The sequence below is a fragment of the Scylla paramamosain genome, unplaced genomic scaffold (assembly GCF_035594125.1).
Source record: "Scylla paramamosain isolate STU-SP2022 unplaced genomic scaffold, ASM3559412v1 Contig32, whole genome shotgun sequence".
Taxonomy (NCBI): domain Eukaryota; kingdom Metazoa; phylum Arthropoda; class Malacostraca; order Decapoda; family Portunidae; genus Scylla; species Scylla paramamosain.
Genome location: NW_026973697.1, coordinates 650,478 through 675,361, shown reverse-complemented (window position 1 = coordinate 675,361; position 24,884 = coordinate 650,478). Strand labels below are relative to the sequence as shown.

General features: G+C 42.5%; 1 protein-coding gene across 5 annotated transcripts in view; it reads right to left on the bottom strand.

Annotated features, from left to right (window-relative positions):
* The window catches only part of LOC135097802 (solute carrier family 35 member F3-like), a 75,205-nt gene that overhangs the window by 47,475 nt on the left and 2,846 nt on the right, over positions 1-24,884 (bottom strand). For 3 of the 5 annotated variants that reach the window (XR_010266138.1, XM_063999856.1, XM_063999858.1), the window contains exons 2-3: positions 22,025-22,199; positions 12,853-13,031 (exon numbers count right to left, since the gene is read on the bottom strand). Coding sequence is in view for 3 of the 5 variants with exons in the window: in XM_063999856.1 (XP_063855926.1) it covers positions 12,853-13,031; positions 22,025-22,199 (354 nt within the window). In the remaining 2 variants the exon portion in view is untranslated. Of the gene's footprint in view, positions 1-6,277; positions 6,686-8,774; positions 9,065-12,852; positions 13,032-22,024; positions 22,200-24,884 lie in introns of those variants that run through there. The other 2 variants (XM_063999859.1, XR_010266139.1) reach the window with 2 other exon arrangements.

Below are 24,884 nucleotides of genomic sequence, written 5' to 3'. Positions count from 1 at the left end.
TATATATATATATATATATATATATATATATATATATATATACACAAAAAGATGAAAGGAAAATAAAGAATGAAGAAAAAGAAGGAAGAGAAAAAAAAAGAAGAGTAAAGAAAAGGTACGACAGTGAATACCTGCATGAATGTAGGAAGGAAGAAAGGTGTGAAACAAAGAAAGGAACTAAAAAAAAAACAAGGTAAAGGAAGGGGGAATATTTATATCTTCAATCCTTACCTTCCTCTTTCCACCTCCACCTCCATCACCTCCTCCTGCTCTCTCTTCACACCTCTTAAGCACTCAATTGATTTTCACGTTTACCTTTCATCCCTTTGATCTCGCCAGACTTTCTCCTTGCACCTGCTTCACTCCCCATGCCAAAGCTCCAGCCCCTTACCCGCGCCTCGCTCCTTGCCAGCTCTCGTACAAACACGAGTATCAGTTTACGTATAGTCTCTCAGAGTGTAAATTTGACATGTTTTCACGATATCAAGGGAAGGAAAATCGGTCTTTTCTGTTATGGGAAAAAGAGGGTATAAGGATTTTCTATTCTAAATCGTATTTAAATTTTTTTTTTTTTTTTATTTAATGCGTGGCATTCTTTCCCTTCCATTCTCCCAGTTCACCAGTTCGTCGCAGCCTTCACGGTCACAGCGCAGGGTAGAGGAACAGTTTCGTTTGTAGTATTACGTGTGTGTGTGTGTGTGTGTGTGTGTGTGTGTCCACCATCCAATGCACCTGATCATGTTTGTCCGCGGCAGAATGTCTCTGTGTGTGTGGCCTGCGTCAGTCTGTTTGTGATTGTAATTGGGACACTGAAGGTACAACGATGTTTAACATGTAAACTTTGCCTTCGTCCAATACTACAATCCAAAAGTGGTGGGGTCGTTCGATTTTCGAGGGAGTGGTTTACGCTACACCACTGGCACATAAAGGGGAGGGTTCCGAGCACGCGGCGCTTAATGACAGCAGTACGACAAACTCAAATAGGCAAATGTAAAAGGAGGTCATTGCTCATCTTTCCTTTCTGTTTTGTGTGGGGGAACGAAAATTGCCTGTCCTCGTCTGGCCTTGGTAATGTGATGTGTGCTTATACTGCTTACGCTGCAGCGACATTTTACGATATTGCTGCTTTATTTATGATGTGCTGTTTGAAAACGTTGCTTCTATTCAGTTCATTCTTCCCCTCGTTCCTGTTCTTGTTACTTTCTTAATCTTGTTATTCTTTTCTTGTTCTTGTTCTTCTTCTGCTACTACTGCTGTTGATTTTTTTGTGCTTTCAACATTTTTATTAAGCCATTTTCCATTTAGTATCCATACACGTCTCAGACACCGTTTTCTTGAATATTCAGCTGCTTTGTTCTTGTAGGGGCTCTTCATCACATGCAGAACAGGGATATTCACTTATATTTAGAAGGACAGCACTAGTACACATAAGAACCTTGGCCTTTCCTTACGTCTGAATCATGCATACCTGTCCACTGGCTCGTACTTGATGTTGAGTGGCGACTTTTAGCATATCACTCACTCCGATAACCAGCGCCTCCACATGCATGTCAAATTAGATGCAGAATAAGAGGAAACTTCACTCTTCATTCTGAAACAAAAAAGTTGAACCAAAAGAAAGAGAGAAAAGATAATAAAAAGACTCAGTTTGTCTCGTTCAGGCTGCTTTCCTCATCATGTCTGCATTCTCTTCATCTTTGCAAGGCTTTTTTTTTTTTTCTTATTTTGTCGCGCGTCGTCTTAACTTTCTAACTACTTAACCTCGTAACGGCGTGTGTTGCTTTTCTTTCCTCCCACGACCCACTCATTCAGCAGCACCGGCTCGGGACGCCGCCATGCCGGACAGTGAGGCGGCAAACACGGGGCTTCATTTTCATAGCGTGTTAGCGGCATAACAACTTGGGGAAAAAGTGACGCTTGGTGAAAAAAAAGGAAAAAAATCCATGAAGTATTTTAATAGAATCTGTAGTGAAAAAAGAAACAGCGACGCATCATACAACCAAACTGATATTAGAGTACACGAATGCTTTCCCTGCCTGTGCTTCTCTCATCTCCCTCTCTCCTCCAAGAGAAAACATGAAAAAAAAAATAAATAAATAAATAAGATGCCACTCACAATACAGCGAATGACCATCGTACCTTCCTTTCCCCTACTGGAGATAAAAAGAGAAAAGACATCCCCCATAATATTATATAAAGGAAAGGAATAAACTTCGCCAGAGAAAATTAAGACATATCTATACCTAAAACGTACCTAGCAAAATGTGTGCAAGGATGAATTTTTTTTTTTTTTTTTTTTTACCTTTTCATCATTTTTTTTAATCCAATTCCACTAACTTTTAAACACAATTCTAGGGAACACAAAGTTTACACAAGTTTGCTGACCTTGATGACGACCAGACGTGAGCAGCCGCACCTGTTTCCTCCTGTTCTGACCTCGAGACAGTTAATTAAAGTTGTGGCGAGAACGTACAGGTTATTTGAGTTCACTCCTACATTGCAAAGAACGAGGTGAAAGATAACAAGATAACCTAACCGTGCATTTTTTTTTCATTTACGTAAACAATAACGAGATTTATTGTTTTCTTTGATTACCAACTGGCAGAGGAGGAGAAGGAGGAGGAGGAGGGAGCAAGATCGGAAGGAAGAAGACAATACCAGAGAGCGAAAGCGAGAGAGAGAGAGAGAGAGAGGAGAGAGAGAGAGAGAGAGAGAGAGAGAGAGAGAGAGAGAGAGAGAGAGAGAGAGAGAGAGAGAGAGAGAGAGAGAGAGAGAGAGAGAGAGAGAGAGAGAGAGAGAGAGAGAGAGAGAGAGAGAGAGAGAGAGAGAGAGAGAGAGAGAGAGAGAGAGTCGGAGGATGCTACTGTGTTTAATTAAGAACCGATATATGTGGCCGTTTAAGAGAGTTGGCGGGAGGACTGAGGGAATAAAGCGAGAAGACTTGTGGGTAAAGAAGAAGGCGGGTTGAGGAAAGTGGGTCATGGAAACACAGGGAAAGTTGTTTATTAAAGGGAACTATTGGAGGAGAGGCAAAAAATGTCGTGTCGTCTTAATAAATGGGGAGAGGGAAGGAGGCTGGGAGAGGAAGAGAAAGAAAGAGTGGGGGAGAGAGGAGGTAGGAAATGAGAGGAAGAGAGAGGATAATAAACAAATCAAAAGAAAAATGAACGCGTGGGATGAACATGAGAGAATAAATAGAGAAAATGAGAGAATAAAATAAAAAAAGGGGTGAAAATATGAGATGAGATAAAAAAAAAAGGTGTAAAGAAAGAAATATATAAAATAATTTAAATTTAAAACAAAAAAAAGATGAATAAAAAAAAAAAAAATTAAATTAGCAAACTTCAAAGGAAAAATGGACAGAAAAAAAGACAAGGTAAAACACACACACACACACACACACACACACACACACACACACACACACACACACAACTATAACGCACTTACACACCATAAAAGACCCAGTTGTTCATTTTCCCACACTTTTTTATTCACTCCATTCAACTTCCATTTATATTTTTTCACCATGGCTTCGGTTTGTTCTGTTAACGCGCCGAACCCCGAAGCGAGAGCAGCGAACACAAGCAAAGGGGAATAAAGTAAATCAACGCGGAACAATCGTTTACAATATCACGCATAACATAATTAAGGGAAGGGGGCGAAAGAACGAGCGGCGGAGCGAGCGTGGGAACAGAAAAGTGGTGATGGGAGGGAATGGGAACCTCGCGCGGAAGAAAATAAATAAACGAATAAATGTACGAGCATGCCGCTGGTACGGAAAGATTTGAAATGATGATGGTTAGAAAAAAAAAATAAAAAACAGGAAATGTATGAAAGAAAATATATGTCGCGTGGTTATTTAGTTAAGGAAATGAAACAAGAGGAATATTGTTAGTAGTAATATGAAGATGATTTTGATGATGATGATCCTAATTTTTACCACCACCACCACCACCACCACCACCACCTCTCGCTGCAGTCATAAAGGCCTCACACAGTTACCCGCTCATCACGCACTCAGTTATACGTGAGTCATAAACATAATGGGCAAGACGCCTGCTGGGGACTCCCCCACTGCCATTACCAGAGAAGGAAAGGAAAACGAATAACTCCGTGAAAAGAAGTATCGGAAAAGAGCGCAAGAAGACGTGGAATATAACTCGTTATTGCCTCCGGAAAAAAAAAAAGCAAAAAAGTTTTTAATTTGATCAACAAAGTTGTTGAGTACCTGCACCGCATCACTTTTCTCTCGCTTTCTTTTCTACACTACCAGCGTGACTCCCTCCACGCTCCTGCCACCCACGCCAACCACTTCACACACATTAGAAAAACTAACCCAACAACACAACTCCACTCGTCTGCAGAGAGAGAGAGAGAGAGAGAGAGAGAGAGAGAGAGAGAGAGAGAGAGAGAGAGAGAGAGGGTGGGGGGGAAGGGAGGGGAAGAGAACCGTATGGGAAGGGATGAGGGAGGAATGGCGGTGAAAGTAGATGAGAGAGGGCTTGTACCCATAGGTAGGTAAGGGCAGGTAGGAACAGACTCTGTTAAACATCACGGAAGTTGTCCTTTGTTTATTTAGCACAGGACACTTCCCTGTTGTTCGTCTGAACAAATATCGCCAACTAACACAACAGCAGGCGCCAACATGACCACGTGGTTCTGATGCAAATGTTGATGTTATGTCTACTAAGCGTCCGCTGTATGTTAGCCGGCAGCACCTCCAGAGGCAGAGAGAGGGAGTGACGATCGCTGAAAGTGGCCGCGTCCTGCGAGCCCTGCCGGCCGACGGAGGGTCGCAGCGTTAGTGTGTGCATAGACTGAACTAATTATAAAACTAAGTGAAGTAATGTCGCTGTTTCACTGATACGAAACAGTGACGTATTGTTAGTCTCTCCAGTAATCAGAGACCAATCACCACCACGTTACTACACTACCCCGTAAAGAGAACTCTTGTTGGTGTAAATAAATTGTATATATGGACTTGATTCAAACTTTCTTTGAAGCCTACTCATATCACGCTACCTTTGAATCACAAATGTTCCTGCTGCTGGCGTGACAAACAGCCGAGTAGGGGAACAGGCTGCGGGTGAGTGAATATCAGAGGGACAGGAGTGAGGAAGGAGCGGAAGAGTGGATGATGGAAGGATAAGGATACAAGGATGAATGAGGGATGAGAGAGAGACTTGAGGAAGCAATGGGAGTGAGTCAGGCTGAATGGTTCAGGGAGGGAGGGAAGCAGTGAGGGATGAGGCTGAGAGGATAGCTGGCTAATTCCAGAGAGAGAGAGAGAGAGAGAGAGAGAGAGAGAGAGAGAGAGAGAGAGAGAGAGAGAGAGAGAGAGCCCCAGCCACCACCACCACCACCACCTTTCATCACCAGTTGTTACCTTCAAGCTGCCATCGCATACGTATTGCCTTTATTCCCTATTACGTTACAGATATGACACCTGAATACTACTGATGCCGCCGCCGCCGCCGCCGCCACCACCACCTCACCAGTCCATAAAACCAATATTTCCCTTTCATGTATTTTATCTACGTAATGAGACAGCGGAGGGAAGCATCACGTAGACAGAGCGACACAGACTGGTCTCTCCACCAGTCCTCCATCAACAGACTGACTGACCGACTGACTGATTGATTGATTGAAAGACGAACAGACAGACACGGATTGGCCTCTCCACCAGTCCTCCATCAACAGACTGACTGACTGACTGAGTGATTGAAAGACGGATAGACACAGATTGGTCTCTCCACCAGTCCTCCATCAACGGACTGACTGATTGACTGAGTGATTGAAAGACGGATAGACACAGATTGCTCTCCACCAGCCCTCCATCAACGGACTGACTGACTGAAAGACGGAGACAGACAGACAGTTGGTGTACTCGTATTTATCTGCTCAGCTTCTCAACTTACTTAACTGCAACCTTAATCATGTAACTTTCATCATCACAGAGTCAAGAAAGTTAAAATATAGCCTCATTTGCTGTCAGTCTCTCTCTCTCTCTCTCTCTCTCTCTCTCTCTCTCTCTCTCTCTCTCTCTCTCTCTCTCTCTCTCTCTCTCTCTCTAACGTCACATCACACAGGTCATTATATAGATGAAATTTTTTAAATATACACACTTCCCAATAGAATTAGTTTTCCATGGCAAGTTTGCATAAATAGTCCAATAACAGCATTCAAAACCACAGATTGCTACCTTTCATTACGTGTGGAGCTTCAATCTCAAATAAAAACCATTATATATTGACTGAAATATGGCAACACTCACCTGGGACACGAGGAGCAGGGGAGAGCAGGCGAGGAAGAGAGGGGAGAGGGTGGCAGGCAGGCGAGGGAGCGGGGAGGGAGGGGAGGGGAGAGAAGGAAGGCCTGAAGCAGGGAGGTGAAACAAGCGAACGAGTGACTGCAGTTTGCTGATTACAGGAGTACACACACACACACACACACACACACGACCATCTCTATAAACCCTGACAACCGTAACATCACTACCACCACCACCACACCACCACTCCCAACTACCACCACCACCACCACCACCCCAACCCTCAACCGCACCCAACAACCACAACACCGTTACGTCCGCTACCTCCACCACTGTTACACAACCACCACCATCCCCAACAACCACAACCACCTTTACCACAAGCCAGTCACGTTCACCATCACTACCAACACCCCCCTTCAACCATTCCAACCCCCACCCCCCCTATAACTACCACCACCATCACCAGCCAGTCACGCCATCATCCTAGTCATCCAAACCACTTCCATCCTCAACAACCACACACACGCACACACACACACACACCAAACACCACCACAACCACCACCTCAACCCAGTCACGTCCGCCATAGCCACCTCCACTTCCCCCGTCCACCATCCTACTCTCCACATCTCTCTTCCACTATCCACTCCTCACCATCCACCACCAGGCCATACTCACATCCACCTCTCCCTCCACACCGTAGTCCACCACAACAAACCCGCCGAGGACAGACGCAACACCGCTTCATGGCCGTAACACAACCGGAGACCCGTCACGTCAGCGGGCGCAGGGCGAATGGCTGAAGAGACGGCGAGGAGAGAGTATCACGTGACTTGAATACTTGGTGATGATTGGTGGAGGCTGTGCTGAGGTAATTCTCATTAAGAACAGAGCCACACTCGTACTACTACTCGTATGATACAAAATAATAGAATCACGGTTATATTAGCAGTAGAAGACACTTACCAATACACTGTGAGGCAAGAAGTAAGGATAAATGAAGGATACGTGAGCTTTACGAAGAGTAAGAAAGAAAACGGAAAAGAAGAACGCTCTGATTGGCAAACGGGAAGCAGGCCAACACAACAGCCCTCGTATTTATTGAGGCTTATATAGACTTGAAATAGCGACTTGTGACTAATGAAATAACGTAATACATGTAATGCGGGTGTTTTCACCAGTGAGAGACAGGCTAATGGGGAAAATGTAGCAAGGCAGTCTCAGGTATCATGAATGCACTTGTTTTTCATGAAGCATGAAGCAAGGTTATGTGCCTGTATTTTGAAAAGCTTTGCTCTCTCACCAGACTATTTTCAAAGGCCACAAAGATAATTACCCGGGTTTTCAAGACTGCTTCTCCCGTTGATGCTGTAGAGACCTTACCATTCTGTCACTAGAACCGTAGAAACACTTAAAACTCGTGTAATTTCAACTACAGCCTCTTGAAAGTAGTCCGGCTGCGGGCAGAAATGTTTCACGATACGGTGTATCGTGAAACATTTCTTTTGGCACTTTTGTTAGAAATATAGATACGGAAACTGCTTCATTAAGTAGGGATCCGTCTTTACATACACACACACACACACACACTGTTATCTTTACGCGTTCACTGTCAATCTATTCACTACTACTTACAATTTCCTTAGCCCTTTGCAATTACCAGCTATTACTAGTAAGAATAAAGTAAACATTATCGTCATTACTACTGTTTTCATCATCTTCATATTATTATTATCATTATTATTATTATTATTATTATTATTATTATTATTATTATTATTATTAATATTATTATTATTATTATTATTGTCATTATTATTATGTTTACGAGACTCTTCGTTTACAACAGGGTCTAAGAGTGTGTGATGCCAGCCTGGTATATAGAAAGACATTAATAGATATACACAGATTATTACTACTATTATTATCATTGCTACTGCTGCTACTACTACTACTACTACTACTACTGCTACTACTACTACTTCCACCATTGTTTGGTGTAGCGTGTAATTCCCTCATCATTAGAGACACCTACGGAACAAAAGGAAGACAGCCAAGCAAGACCCGAGTGTTGAGCCAAACGTGATCAAGCGAAGGGGAAAGAAGAGCAAGACGTGTGTGTTTATTAATGCCACTTGTCAATATTCGCTGCTTCATGGTCTGCTGCCGCTCTTCCCTCTCATCTCATCTCATGCGGGAATCTCCATGGAAATTATCACTTTCCTGCTCAAAGACACTTGTGCTCGTTGTTAATACGTAGCTCTCTCTCTCTCTCTCTCTCTCTCTCTCTCTCTCTCTCTCTCTCTCTCTCTCTCTCTCTCTCTCACTGCGATACACTTAAACAAGGGAGCTGGTTGTGTTTAGCCATAAAGCATATTAATGTACATTTTTATCCTTTGATTTTTTTTTTTTTTTTTGTAGTATATCGGTATAAATATAACACAAGTCCTCTGATAATGTGCTCATCTTTATTTTCTTATGTGTATTTTCCTCGGTGCGTTTACTTTTTATTATTTATTTTTTTTCAGTCCAACATTGTGAACGATTGAACAATATCGAACAAAGGCGTCTGTGTTAAGTTTTGTTATGGTACGGTGCTAACCCCTTCCCAGTCTTTCCTATTCTTTCTCTTCGATTCTCTTTCTTTTATCTTCTCTCCCTTCCTCTTGTCCTCCTGTAGGGCTCCTTGTCATTAGTTACCGAGCACTATCAAACTTGCTATCCTTTTTTTCTGTCCTTGGCCATCATTGTTGCTGCCGCCACCACCACCACCACCACAACCTACTCTGTCAAAGTAAATGCCAATTCATCAGTCTGCTAGACCTGTTTGCATTATTCCAACCGGCCCCCCCAAAAAAAAAAAAAAAAATAAATAAATAAATAGATAAATAAATAAATAAATAAATAAATAAAATATAAAAAAAAAGATAAATAAATAAAATGCAACACCCGCCTCTGAAGCCCATAGTACATTATATTATCATTATCACTATAATCATCATCATCATCAGCAGCAATAACAGCAAGGACAACATGTGCAAAATCAATACAAATACGTAGGTACTTAAACTAGTGCTGCTCTAAAAAAAAATATAATAATAAAAAAATCCTACACCTATCTTCTCCTTCCCACCGCCTCTCTCCACCTCTTTCTGTCACACAAAAACACAGGCGTGGGAGTAGCAGTGTCCAGCAAAACACACATCATTCTTCAAGGTTCCTCTTTCTCTTATTTCTTGTCTATATACTTGTCATCCTCCTCTTTCTTATACCACGTTTCTTCTTCCTAATCCTTTTCCCCTTATTTCTTGTTTCTACCTTTGTCATCTTCCTCTTCATTATACTCCGTTTCTTCTTCCCTCTCCTGCTCATGTTATTTCTTATCTCTATCCTCGTCATCATCTTCTTTCTTATACCCCGTTTTGTTCTTCTTCTTCCTCCTCCTCTTGTTTCTTGTGTCTATCCACGCTTCTCTTATTAGCCATTCTTTTTTTACGAGTATTGCGTCTTCCAGTTTCTGGCTCTTAACACCACCACCATTACCACAACACTCACCATTAACACCTCCTCCTCCTCCTCCTCCTTCGCCCTTTGTTATCCTGCGTCTCTGGATCAGGTAGTGTAGTTTTTCACATACAAACGGCTCCTTAAGGATCAGCTTATGTACAGATGCTTACTCTTCCTTAGTATTCCTTTGTGTTTCTCCTTTTCCTCTACCTCTTCCGCAACCAGGTCAAAGAAAATGGGTACAGATGTGAAATTATCAAGAGGCAAGAGCATGTAACTTCCTTTAACTTCCTTTCTGTCTCCACATATTCTGTATTTTTTTTCTTCCTACTCCTCCTCCTTGCCCTCCCTTTCTCCTCATGCTCTTATTAATGTGTAATCCTTAACTAACTAAAGGGTATAGACAGGAGTGATATAAAAGGTTTAGGAAGAATAAAGACTAGTTTGGGTGAAAGGATGGAATACAGTAGTAGGGATGAAAGATGGCAGGCTGTAGTGTCCTTCTTTTCTTTTCATGTTAACGTGACTCTTCATCTCTTCCTTCAGTACCACATTCAGTATCTTCCACATCTCGTGCCCTTCCCTTTTCCTTCTTTTTCCTTACACCCTCCTTCACTCTTAATCTCCTCTTCTCCCCTCCATCTTATCCTACCCCTCCTCTCTCTCTCTCTTTTCCTCATCCACCACCAGTACCACACCATTGAGATAAAAGTTTCCCCCTAACCGAGGATAAGACGTGACCGGAACACTGAACAGCGATTCAACACTGGCAACATCCGTGCCGACACTCCACTCCACCGATGGACGCGAAGGAGGAAGGGTCAAACGAGGATGGTCATGTGTTATTTAGATTGTACACAGAGACTGACTGTATACCGGCAGCAAAGGTTAGTGACTGCAATAACTGAATGACATGAGATCAACACCAAGACAACTGTATTATTTTCTCGTATTCTTGAGTGCTTTGTTTTCTCATTATGACTGTTTTATAAGCTTGATGATGGAGTCTTTGTTACATTAATACTAGCGTCATCGGAAACGCTTTTCAAAACAATAACTTCCACTAGAAACACATGAGTATAGGTGAGACGGAGCGGTGAAATGTTTGAGAATACGGACCTTAGTAGACAGAAGAGCTACATTGTATTTATTACCTAAACATAAAAAAAAAAAAAATGCTCTCTGAAAAGTTAATAGAAAAGAGCTTGCAGACTTAGTTCCAGAGATTATTTAATTCCACTCCCTTGAAATAATTTAAGTCGCAGGAAAATGGAAAACATCATTAAGGACAATTGTAAACTTAACAAACGACGAAAATAAACATTATCGGTGTTTATTTTGAGTGAGATAGACACACAAAGAATTTTGTTGCACTATACAGTAACTAAGAATAATACCCCTGAGTTGACACGCTCCGAGATTCATGACAAGACTCTCCAGACATCATAAGGTTATTCAGGTATTTAAATATTTAGCAATTCTTCATGTATCATAATTGTTTGCATTCTTCATTCTTTAAAGCTTCCTGTAATACTACCGCGGACAGGTTAGGAGAGTGCCGCCTTGCCTCACCCTTCCCTTTGTCGGCATTTCCTCGTAGTCTGTATGTACCTTCATAGTGTTTTCTTGATGCATCTTTTGCAATACTCCGATCAGTGTTTCTCTCAACCTTCCATCCCTTCCTCCACTTCCTCGAGTACAGACATCACACGCACGATCACACTACTACAGTCTACACTCTGACAGCTGATAACAATATGACGCGTGTCCTTGCACTGAAATAACCCCAGACGATTTTAACACGCAATAATAGAAGAACACAGGCACTAAAAGGCTTAAAAAATTGCATCACTCTCTTTGTTGCCTTTCCAAATTACTGTTTAAACTTGAACCATATTACAGTGACCTTGAGGAGAAGCCAAAATAGTCGAACGTATAACCTCTACTAGTATAAGTCAACTCGTGCCTACAAGACTCATCAACTCATTACTCCACACAAGGCGCATTTTGGGGTTGGCTGTCGTGAGGGAGCAGTGCAGAGGTGTGTAAGGCTTGTGTCAGTAATTGCTGTTGGTTAATATACTCCTGGTGAAAGGTAAAGGTTGTCTGGTCACTGGGGCGTGTGTGTCATGTAAGGGTGTGTCCCCGTGATGAAGGAAGGCCACAAACTGTATGCTGCTGCTAAAGGCGGTAAGGTACGGACAGTGAGAGGCAACAGTACGTGCAAGGCAATCAATGTGAGCTGCGGTGCTGAGTGGCTGAATGATGGACTGATTGACTGGTTGGCTGATGGCTGATTGACTGACTAAGTGGCTCAATGACTGACTTAGTGACTGGCTGAGTGGCTGACTGACTGACTGACTGGTTGACTGAATAACTTAGTGACTGACTGACTGAATAACTTGAGTAACTGATCTTCGACTGAGTAATTAGTTCGCCATACTAATGATTAAATGAATTAATGAGCGAATAAACTATAAGAAAAAATGAATAAAGGTACATGGAAAATACTGAAATTAAAGGTGAACCATGGAGAATATTAACTGATTCAAAACTTCCTCGTAATAAAAAAAAAAAAAAAGATAGCATCTAGAAAACAGTGAAGAAGAGGATGATTATGGAAGAACGTTAAAGAAAGAAGTCAAAACAAATAAGCCGCAGCTCAGGTAAACAACTAAACTCACTTTTTTTTTTTTTTTCATCCTAATGCCTACAATTTGGAAATAATGCATTTTTACATAAAACACACACACACACACACACACACACACACACACACACACACACACACACACACACACACACATTGAGGTGTTATTTTTTTATCAGTTTAGTTATCTAAAAAGAAACACCCAACATCTAAAAAAAGAAAAAAAAGAAAAAAGAAACACATACATAAAGAAAAGAGCAACATTAGTGATCAAGACATAATACACCAACAACAGTCACTCCAGCTCACGGAGAAGACCAAGACCAACAGTTTCCATACACAACACAGCAGCAGCACAGACCACATCACATACCACAGACGCCCATCAACACCCTCCCGCCCAGTCAGTCTACTCACCCTGACGCCGACAAACTGGTCATGCAGGATCATCCACGAGAGGAGGAACACGAAGGAGACGTGGGCAGAGTAGAGAGCCATGACGTCAGTGCAGTCGAGGATCCGAAGCGAGTAGACGTGCATGTAGTCTGTCACCAGCCACAGCATGCAGAAGAGGCAGCACCGGGTCATGAACTTGCCTGGGGTGGAGAGAGGGAGAGGGGGTGGTGAGCTGGGGTAGGTACTCGTGGTGGTGGTGGTGGTGGTGGTGGTGATTAGTGAGACTGTAGAGGTTAAGTAGAAGTGAGGGTGGAAATGAGTGTACTTAAGTGAGTGAGGTTGTAAATTAAAGCATTGAGTTGGAGTGGGTGTAGACCAAATGGTGTGTCCGTGAGGGAGAATTTGTGAGTGAATGAGTGAGTGGGTGAATGAGTGTGAAGGAGTAAGTGGGTGAATGAGTGAATAAGATAAGAATAACATTAAATATCAAAGAATGTGAAGATCTACTTCCGTTCACAATCTTCAACGAATAATAATGAACATGACGAGCTGCTCAGTAACAGCTTAGGTTTGCTACAACATTTTTCTTCTTTTTCATGGAATGAGTTATTTGAGAACGGCCTTCTGGCTGGTGAGAAGCAATGACAGAAGAGGGAGTGTGGTGAGTAACAGTGGCTACTGAGTTATAATAGTCAGTGCAGGCATTTTTTTTTTCCTTTCTGTTGACGTGCGTTTGAGTATGAGTGAGTGAGTAAGCGTGAGTGAGTAAGAGTGAGTAAGGGAGTGAGCGAGCAAGAGAGCGAGCGAGCTTTGAAAAATAACAACAACAAAGAAAAAAAAAACACCAAAGAGAAAATTAAGCGGAAGAGCGAACAAAGATCCAAACACTAAATGAAAACACAAAACACCAACTTGCAATTTTTTTTTTCACCAGATATCCGGTTCTCTCTCTCTCTCTCTCTCTCTCTCTCTCTCTCTCTCTCTCTCTCTCTCTCTCTCTCTCTCTCTCTCTGGCTCATGTTCCCCGTGCTACCATTTTTCTCTCTCTTTCTTATCTGCCTTCCTGTCTCCTTCTCCGCAACTCGGTCTCGTGAGCACAAAGACAACCCACCACGGAGGAGGAGCTGAAAGGCCGCGGCATCCCACCGCTATACTGCGAGACACGACCACAAAAACTCTCTCTCTCTCTCTCTCTCTCTCTCTCTCTCTCTCTCTCTCTCTCTCTCTCTCTCTCTCTCTCTCTCTCGTGTGCGGTTCAAAAAATACTTTCATCCGGTTTCTTTTTCTATTTCTGTTTGGTCCACTTTCCATTCATGTCACCCCATCTTTCCCACACTGACTCACCCACACGTCCACGGATCATCTTTTCCTTCCCCTCAGTCATGCATTCCTTCCCCAGCCTCCCTGTTTACCATTTCACTGATTTCCTTCCTTTCCCATACGACAACACGAGAGAGCGGCATGAGGGAGAGAAGCAAGAGGAAATAACTTAACTAACACGTTCATGTATAGCGCGCATTGCTGCTGGCAAAGGAAAGAGAGAGAGAGAGAGAGAGAGAGAGAGAGAGAGAGAGAGAGAGAGAGAGAGAGAGAGAGAGAGAGAGAAAGAGAGAAGAAAGATACATCGTCCCATTTCCCCTCTTACTCAAGATGAATACCCAGCATCACGACTCTCAAGGGAGGTTATCCGAACAAAAGTAGCGTGTTTTTACCGGAAAATATCGGAAATGCAGGACGCCAAGGGAGTGTGAGTCTGTCTAGCCAAAATCTAGCCAGCCATGGCCAAGCAGACTAAAGATGAGGGGACGCTGAAAGGAAAGAGGGAGCGAGTCTCTCTCTGGAAGGCTCGGAATGGTGGTCATGTTCCTCGTCCTGCTGCGACGTGACAAATGGAAGGGAGTGACGGGTATGAAGGGACCGTGGAGTGATGCTTGTGCTGTGTGTGTGTCTGTGTGTCTGTGTCTGTGGACCGTATTCTGAAACACTGCTGCACCACATCCTCACTACATTCAAAGAGTCTTAAGTTAAAGTCACAAAGGTTTTTAAAGGTCTTTTTACGTTTCTAGTGACAAATGAACAAGATTTCTATACTCAACGAGGTCAGTGTGTCATATTACACCAATCGTCATGAATTTTTCTATGGACTGAGTGCAGTATTTCACTGATCATTCACCTACAATATCAAGACGTCTTAAAGGAAAAAAAAATCACTTTTTATGTAAATTTACTACCCATTTAAAATGGGATGAGTTTCTGTGTTTTTAATCCGATTTTAGTTTTCTATTTTGTAATGTTTCCATCCTTCTTGTGACCAACCAATACAATCTAGAAGAAAAATCTAACTATCAAATATTGCTGCTTTACTTCCCTGTCCAAAACTGCAAACAGATTTAAGATCGATTAAAAACTTTCCAATCTCAGGAATTTTGAAGTTAAGGCAATGCACTTTTGAGATACGAGCATTTGAAGTTTTCCTTACTTTGTCGCCCTTTAATCTTTTTGTGTGCAGTTTTTTTTTTTTTCCAACAAATCTTGCTCTCTCATAATTCATTGTATTCTACATTAGTATGTGGTACAATGTTTCATTCTGAAGGCCACTGGTCACCTTTTTTGTAAAAAAAATATTTTGCACACATGGTGTGGGTGTCATGAGGAGCCACCTCATTCGTTATTGCCAGCTTTTCAGTGTGCACCTGCCTCGTACTCTTCACCTGCTTCTATCTTTCTCTTGTTTTGTTTTTTTTCTGTTGCATACTGCATTTCTCAGCATTTCCTTGTGTTTATTGATCAGTGCATGTAGTGTGTGGTGTGATGTGGGAAATCCGAGGTGGAGTAAGAGACTTGATGCCAGGTATCCAAAGTTGTGTTCCAACACTGTAGCATGGTAGCAATGGCATGACAAACTGCAGTAACAGTAGCAGGGGCAACACCAGTAGAAGCGGTTGCAGAAGAAGCAGCAGCAGTAGAAATAACACCAACAGGTGTTGAGGCAGCGTTGGTGATGGGAGCAGCGTCACTGCTGTGTGAGGCTTGAAATTGCCTCAAATTGTTCTCTCTTTTCTTTTGCTTTCTTGCCTTTTGCATCAACTTCTTCTTTGAGAAGGCTATCTTGACATATAGTCAAGGGTGGCAGGGTGCAGGGAAATGACGGGAAAAGAGGGACAAAGATAGGTAGTCCTTCTCGTCAGCCTGCCTCTCGCGCCAATGCCTCGGGGCCTCGACAGCCAGGCCACCACAATCAGATTATCGAGGATCGGTCATGCACTTTAAATTACGAATACAATCGAGAAAATACATAATTGTGTCTTCTCACGGAAAAATTCAGGAAAGAGTTATTTTACAATGATAACGGGACCTTTAAATGACGCGTGATCCACTACCAATAGCGCTTAAATGCGCTTTAAAGGGCTTTAAATTCATCACGGAGTGAAAATAAGTGCACTATTAAATTCTACATATCGTGTTTTCTCTCATTACAATTCATCGCAGAAAATGATTTATTTGGGTAAACTAACCTTGCTGAGTGCCTTAACAAGAGAAACATTTTGACAACCCTGCTAATCATCTCTGTGACCTTGGAAAATACTCGTGGTGAGAGAGCAAAGCGTTATAGAATTCTGGCATGTCTGTGTGTGTAGGGAGCGTGGGCTAACGCTCCACCAACACGCACTGTGTAGGTGTAGCAGGTGTGACCTTGGTGGTGGTGGTGGTGGTGGTGGTACTGAGCGAGAACAGCAGTAGGAGATGAAGGGCCTGTCCACCTCATGAAGCGTCCCTCAGTGATGCACGAGGCAGGTAAGAGCTCACAACCACAACACTTGGCATGATCACGCATGCAGCGTCCATCACAACAGTCATTCTCTCCTTCTCCTCTCCTTCTTCAACACATTCTTCTTCCTTCCTTACCCCCATCTTCCTCCTACTCCTCCACCGCCTCACTCTCCTCTTCATCTTCATCCCATTTTCCTGTTTTTTCCTTTCCTTTCTGCTTCTCCTCCTTCTCCTCCTCCTTCTCCTCCTCATCCTTCTCCGCTTCATCTTCATCACATTCCTCTTCCTTTTCTTCTCCCATTTCCTTCTCTTCCTCACACACAGCATACATATATATATATATATATATATATATATATATATATATATATATATATATATATATATATATATATAGAGAGAGAGAGAGAGAGAGAGAGAGAGAGAGAGAGAGAGAGAGAGAGAGAGAGAGAGAGAGAGAGAGAGAGAGAGAGAGAGGGAGAGGAGAGAGAGAGAGTAGAGAGAGAGAGAGAGAGAGAGAGACCCGGCAAGAGGTAAATTACAGTTCCGTGAGATAACAAGAACTTACAGCATAATTAACCCATATCTCAGCACGGAAAGGTCTGTCTTCCAGCTTTCCCTTCCCTTTCTTCCTTGTTTCCCTTCCTTTGGTCTTCCTGCAGCGACCTTTCATTTTCGTCTACTCTTTCCTTCTCTCTCATCTATATGCTTGCCTTTATAGTTACACCCTCAGTAAATTAGGCTCCTATTTTCGTCTTCCGTCTTCCAATAAATTGCAGTCTTTCCTTGTTTTTTTTTTCGCTTCCCTCCTCAAGTTCTTGTGCTCTGTGATGTGTCGTTAAGTAGTTACTGATAACTGATAAGGCGCCAGTGACAGTAAGTAGCGTGACTGTGCTGCATGTTATCCTGCATCATGTGTGAGGCGCATAGTTGTGTAATAACCGATAATATGCAGAGGTTAAGACACTGATGGTACTTGTAATGCACAGGTTGTAGGTGAAGTAATGGTGCTGTACGTTATACTGAATCAGGAATGTTAATAGTGGGATTCCAGTGAGTAGTAGATGATATAAACTACGTGACAAATTAGCATTACTCTTGATATCAACCCTTTCACTACAACACAACTATTTTCCCGTATCCAACCATCAGTTTTTAGACACTTATGTGCTACAGACTCAAACTGTCCTGTAGCTAAATTAATTCTCTCTCTCTCTCTCTCTCTCTCTCCTCCTCTCTCTCTCTCTCCTCTCTCTCTCTTCTCTCTCTCCTCTCCTCTCTCCTCTCTCTCCTCCTCTTCTGTATCCATGCAAAACATTTTTTCACACCCTTTTCAAAGTTAACAAAGGAAGATCGCAGCAGTGAAAGGATTAGGTAATGTACTGTAATACGCTATCCAGAAGCAAGAATACGTATGGTGCAGCTATGTAAGCATTAGTCCATCAAAACAGTTATAGCATGTGATGCAATGATGCTGGAGGTTATCGTGAATATATTGTATGTATCATCATTAGTATTTCATCTGAGTACAGTGTATCTATTGCTGTACTGTAAAGGACTGTTTCATGCTTGTGTGTGTGTCCTTACATTGAATAAAATCGTTTTCTGGTATGAATGTAATCTCCAGCCTATCTACCTTCTCTATACCACTTACTCAACCAGTTCCTCCCTTAATGCCTCGTGTAACAGTCCTCTCATAACCATATTACACCCTCAGCATCCCAAATAGCCATCACTTTACTGAGAGTTTCCTCGTTTACAAGCATGAGTGAGAAGCAAAGTTCCTGCGTGGTTTTGTTGCTTGTAAACGTCACTATAATTAGTGTGTGTGTGTGTGTGTGTGTGTGTGTGTGTGTGTGTGTGTGTGTGTGTGTGTGTGTGTGTGTGTGTGTGTGTGTGTGTGTGTGTGTGTGTGTGTGTGTGTGTGTGTGTGTGCCTCTAGGATCTATATAAAACCAAAAGAGGGACTGGCTCTGAGAGCGAGTCATCATCAGCCTCTCCAGTTTCCTCGTCGTGTCCCTTCCTGACACAGGCGGTGAAAGTCTTTGGTAGCCTCGCCCCTGGGTCTCATCACGGAACGAATGGGGGGACTAATTCTCAGAGGGCGGCATCATTAGCCTCTCCACTTTCCTGCCTTTCTGTTGTTTCTTCTTACTGAGTTTGCCCGTGGGTCTCATTAAGCCCTCACTGTGCTGCACTCCCTGTTAACATTCACAGCACTGGAAGACTGTCTGCATGGACACATAGATACGAAATGAGAGACTAAGAAGTCAAGTTTTGTATTTTCAAGCTACAGAGTTATTTAAGACACTAGCATAAGTATGAGTGTCAAAACGTAAATAATTGGGGAGAAGATGCTCTGGAGGAAAAGGATTAAGAAACTGGTGAAGAAAGGAAGGAAATTTCGAGATCATCATCATTGGCCAGTCTAACTACCTCTCTGTCTTTCACTGCTCCCATTCTGTCCTCACGTGTAGTCCTTGCCGAGCTTCCCACTAGCCTTCATAACAAACTGGTGTCGAGAAAACCTATGCAGAGGATGATCCTCATTACCCAGCCTCACCCCTTCCATTCTCTCTCTCTCTCTCTCTGTCTCTCTCTGTCTCTCTCTCTCTCTCTCTCTCTCTCTCTCTCTCTCTCTCTCTCTCTCTCTCTCTCTCTCTCTCTCTCTCTCCATGCCGTTCTCCCTTCGTCTTTTGTTTTGCGTCTTCTCTCCCTCTCCTCTGTCCACTAAATGACTAAAGCCAAGAAAACTTTGTCAGGAAAGCTACATTGGTGTTTTTTGTCCCGTCAGTGTTAGTAACAGTTCACTGCGTGCCTGCGGCGTAGGTAGGATGGTTCTTGAGTGTGTGTGTTGCCTGTGTTCCCAGTGGATGGTGGGGTGCGTTCTTGTGTGTATTGCACTGCTGAATCTCGCAATGGTCTATCAATAATTGTTCAACTATGAAAGTTGTTGCAGTGCTCATTCATCATATATACTAATGACAAGTCCACACGCGCGAGTATTAGTGTATGTTTAAATTTCGCCATCAGACTTGCAAGGGATCTGTAAATTTGATCACAGAGCACTGTCCGTAGACTTGTATATCTGAAAGCCCTTTGGATTCCTATCTGCATTTTTTTTTTTTACACTATCAGCTCGTAATGGTGCGTCCTGAGGCGTGGTGGCGTGACGGGCGGCGGCGGCACGAGGTAATTTCACGGCAGGTATTGGCTGTTATCGAGTTTGCACTGAGCGTCCCTGGCTGATGGCTTGTTTTCGATGTGACGGTTTGCCCTTGCTTGTGTTTCAGCCTGAAGTGAACCAGTGATGTGATGAAAACCTTCCACTCTTTAACTAACGCTGCTTTCATTCTTCTATACTTTTTTTTTTATACGTGTCTTTATTTTATCAACTTTCAGAACTCTCTCCATGGAGTGAAGACACCAACACTGACCAGCCGCCAGTCACCAGCCTCGACAAACTCCTTATCTTTCTTCCATCACGGAAACTACCCATAATTTTTTCCACCTTTAAAAATTTTCCATCTGATCTGCATCACCAAAAAAAATTCCCAATTAATCTTCTACCGTCAACAGTTTACCATCACCGATTTTCTCCGGCACCCAAAACACCGGCATTTCTTTGCACTGGTCTTCACACTGTCCACACACTTCAGGCGCCCTTCCCTCCACGCCTGACTATTCTGTCACATGTAAATATAAGGTGCATTGATAAACAAGTTACATTTAAGGTCGTAATCTCGAATCGTGATGAATAACCATGAAAGGTCGCTTGTTGCTCGCCGTTTCCTATTTACCAAGAGATTAAGAGATTCGGTAAAATAATGCAGAACTTTTCCAATCTGAAACAGGTGTCCCAGGGGAGGCGGGGAACAGACTCTCGTTTTCTTTACCTGCCGTGCTGGAGCGAGAGGCAGCCGGGCGTCACTCCTCGAGGGATGAAAGGACACGTCTCTATTAACATGTCAAAGTCTACAGTGTAAGTGACGTGAGGAAATGCATCGATTTGAGTTAACGTTTACACACACACACACACACACACACACACACACACACACACACACACACACACACACACACACACACTCCTCAAACGTAAACCAGGTAAAATCTGTAGGAGGCGGTCAGCACACCACGCGTCACCTCAGCGCCAACCATTGCACCGAGGCAAGTGGCCCCGCATCCCCTCACTCTCTGCTGCCTTTAACTTGCCTCTGCCGAAAGCGTTCTTTGCTTTGTGAAACTTTATCGTTCGCACACTCCTTCATGTTCCTGTCGCAAAAACGTAGAACTGGTGACACAAAAATATCGAGAATGGGAAGCAGAAAGTACAGTCAATAGAAATACTGTGCGCGTCTCTCATCATTTCCATCCCTCTCGGCACGTTGCATTCTTTCGATAATATTTTCAGAAGCCTTCCTTATTTTATGATGATGATGATGATGACGCAGTTTTCATCAGCTTTGCTCCTGATCTTCCACAACAGAGCTTCATTATACAATGTTTTTTTTTTTTCATATTTCTCGATATTTTGACTTCCTGCAACACTGTGTTCTCTAGCCACGCTTATACTAATATTTTCCATCCTAGTTTTTCACATTGTTGACCCGACCTTCCATTGCTAATCAAGAACACAGTGTCTAATGTTCATCAGTCTTGCATCAGTACACTCCCCACTTCTCTATTGTCTTGCTCACGTATTTTTGCCACTGTAGTTTTGTTCAGTCAGCTTTGCCTTTGTCTTTTATTCATCGAGGCCAAGCCGAGACCCTTCATCCTGCAGGCAACGTCCATGATCTTCTAAAACCCAATCATTCTAGTTACCCCGCCAGGAGCTTTTCTGTACGAGTACTGTGTTTCTCTGACGTAGCCTCATCGAAGTAGCCTCATCCTTCTTAATGCTGCTGTTCCTCCTTTCCTCTGAACTATTATCGATTCCACGCGTGAGGCCTTCCTGTCTGTGCCTAACACACTAAAACTTTGGACGATAACAACATATAACACTACAATATGATCCTCGCACGTTCAAGACAGAAAACTAGTTCTCCCCACTGAAAATATTCCTTTTACCAACAATAATCCTAACCAAGAATCACCCTCGTCCATCTCTTAATACTCGAAATATATATATATATATATATATATATATATATATATATATATATATATATATATATATATATATATATATATATATATATATATATATATATATATATATATATATATATATATATATATATATATACAGATTTTTTTTTTTCATGTCAGTTTTCATTATTCTGGTGGGTTGTGTCCCAAAGCTAGTAAAACAATCCCCAATTATTTTTCAAAGTTTCCCAGCTCTCTCTCTCTCTCTCTCTCTCTCTCTCTCTCTCTCTCTCTCTCTCTCTCTCTCTCTCTCTCTCTCTTAACTTACTGAAAGTGATGCCGCGGTCCCTGAAGTTCTGCGCGATGGTTTTGAGGGAGACCTTGAGTGAGTCCTTGTCCCTCCTGAAGCAGAAGAGGCAGGTGAGGCAGAGCGGGCAGAAGAGCCCCGTCCAGGCCGTACAGAACCGGGTGGTGAAGAAGGGCGCGTGGAACACCTCCCTTTGCTGCAGGAACCAAGGGGAGGCAGGTGTTAGCGTTGGGTTATGGGCTTACGTGAGGGGTGGCGATTGTTCAGGGGACTGGTGGTACTGTAAAGGGGATGTGGGCAGTGGTGGTGGTGGTGGTGAAGAGGGAAAAGGAGGAGGAGGAGGAGGAGGAGGAGGAGAACAACAACAAAAACAACAACAACAACAACAAAAACAAGAGCAAGGAGGAGGAGGAGGAGGAGGTCAAGGACGACGACGGTGACAAGGACAAGAATGAAAATGAAGGGACGAAGAAAACGGAGGCAAGGTGGTGATCTTAGTATACGTTGTGGGTTTGGTAATTTTTTAGATGACAAGAGGGACACTGAAGGAGCAGACCTGTTGAAAAGCTACGCAATGAAGGCACACAGGAGCGAGATGTAGGTAAAACACATGCAATAATTTTCGATCGGTTCATTACACATTCGCGTTCAAAAGCAGAATCTCGAATCCCAAACATTTGCTTTATCAAGCACACCAGCGCCAGAAACTCCTCGCCTTGTTGTATCATCAAAATAGTCTAATACAGCAATTGCATTTTTTTTATGTGGTTAAGCTCATCACTGCGAAGGCACAAGTCATTTTTCCCCAGCAAGCAAAGTGTAGTGGTGACGAGATCACTTTGCTGAATGAAGCGTTCCAGCACATAGAAAGTAGAGTTCCACCTAGTCTCTACGTCTTGAATTAGTTTCTTGACAGGAACACCGTGCTGTAGGTGAAGCTGGCTCAGTTTGACAGAGGCTTTGACACTATGGTGGAAAAAGACAACAATCTGTTTTACTTTATCTTTTGTTATTTGCATTTCTCTTACATTTTTCACTGAATCCTGTACAACTAAATTTAGTGTATGAACAAAGCATGGAAGATGACGCAAATTCATGATGTTCTTTATTGCTGAGCTCATACTGGCAGCATTGTCAGTAACAACACAATATACCCATTTACTGCATACATGTGTTAGTTCCTCTGCTATATTCTGTGCTGCATGATTTTTTGTCGTTATTACTGTCTCCAATACAACAGATCTAAAATTAAAATCATGAGAAATGAAGTGTGGTGTGACAGTGACAAAGCCTTTTGTTTGCCTGCATGTCCAGATGTCTGTGGTCAATGCAATCAATGTCTTTAGCTTTTTCAAGTTCTTTACGGACTTTCTGTACTTCTTGTTCATAAAGAAATGGTAAATGTGTTCTCGTCAACACTCTGCGACTGACTAGGCATCTCATGCCAAGGATTTAGGCCATGAACGAAACTTTTAAATCTTTTTATCTTCAGTTATAGATAGTGGCTGAAGATCTTGAACAATCGTTTTCATTAAAAGGTGATCAAGTTCCTTCTTCTTAGCAGAGTAATTTTTGTAGAACTGAGTCCTGTCAATCGTTTGATATAAAGTAGGCTACACCGTGGCTGATGATGCTCCTGCTGGTCTCTGATTCCCAGCCATATCTGACACAGACTCTTCCCGCATCTCCGCGTATTCTAATGGATGTTTCGTGGGGAAATGCTTAATCATACTTTAAATATTTCCATCATACTTAAGTGTGTCCTTGCACACTAAGCACACAGTAGCGTCAGGCATTATTTAGTCCATGTAGGTCCAGACTGGAGCTTTCCTGGCTCGTTTTGAGGCCATGTCTGGTGTCGCACTGTTGCAGTACAATGGTAAATGGCTATTTCTGCGAGACACACTCGTCTTTCCTCCTATTTCTTAAAAACTGTATGAATATTTTTGGAACGCCCTTATACTTTTTCTATGACACGAAAAGTTACACTTCTATAAGGAAAAATTTTGTAATTTAAATTAATACATAAACATGGTCCAGTGCGTCACATCTTCCTTCTCTGAAGCAGTGGTGCCGTTTTCCCGTAGCTGGTAGTGACGTAAAATTTCCGCCGTTTTCTATTGATGTGAAAACTGAAGAGAACGGGATCAAGTACGACAGGTAGCCAGACACTTCTGTAAATTGACTATGTATGCAGAAACATTTTGTATAATTACATAAAATTAATTGTTTCAGCCTTCCTTGCATTTCAGAAATTTCAAAATATACACTGTGGCATTTCAAAATATACAACCTTGGCAGTTGCAGTCGGAATGATGTAGTGAACAGCTAGCTGTCATCTAACTGACTGTCTTCAACCTTTGTGTCCGCCACGATGTAGCTTCTGTTGCTGTCTTTTATCGCTCTTTTCACTCTGCTCTTAGGAATGAGCTAACTGCATGCCTCTCCCTCGCCTTGCAGCAGAATCCTCACTTGTGTGGAATGAATGGTTAGCAGTTAGTCTTTAAACGCGTTTCCGGCCACAATTTTCGATAATATTTTCTACTGACAGTTTCATTACCTTAATTTTCTTCATCACTGCCTTCTAAACCTGATGCAAAAAAGAGATGACGAAGATAATGATGTAGTCCGTCACTGTGTGATTAATTGTCATCATCATTTTGTTCGTTTTCATCGCCATCATGTATGGATACATCATGGGTTCGCACGTAAGTGTTAGCATTATCATTTTCTTCATTTTCTTCAGAATCGCTTTCTTCATGACTTACTTCGCTTTCACCGTCACTGGTGAGTACAACGTCGCTTTCCATATCATCACTTTCACTTGTTTCATTTTCTTCAGGAAAGTCACCTCAACCTAATGCATAACAAAGGTAAGGAT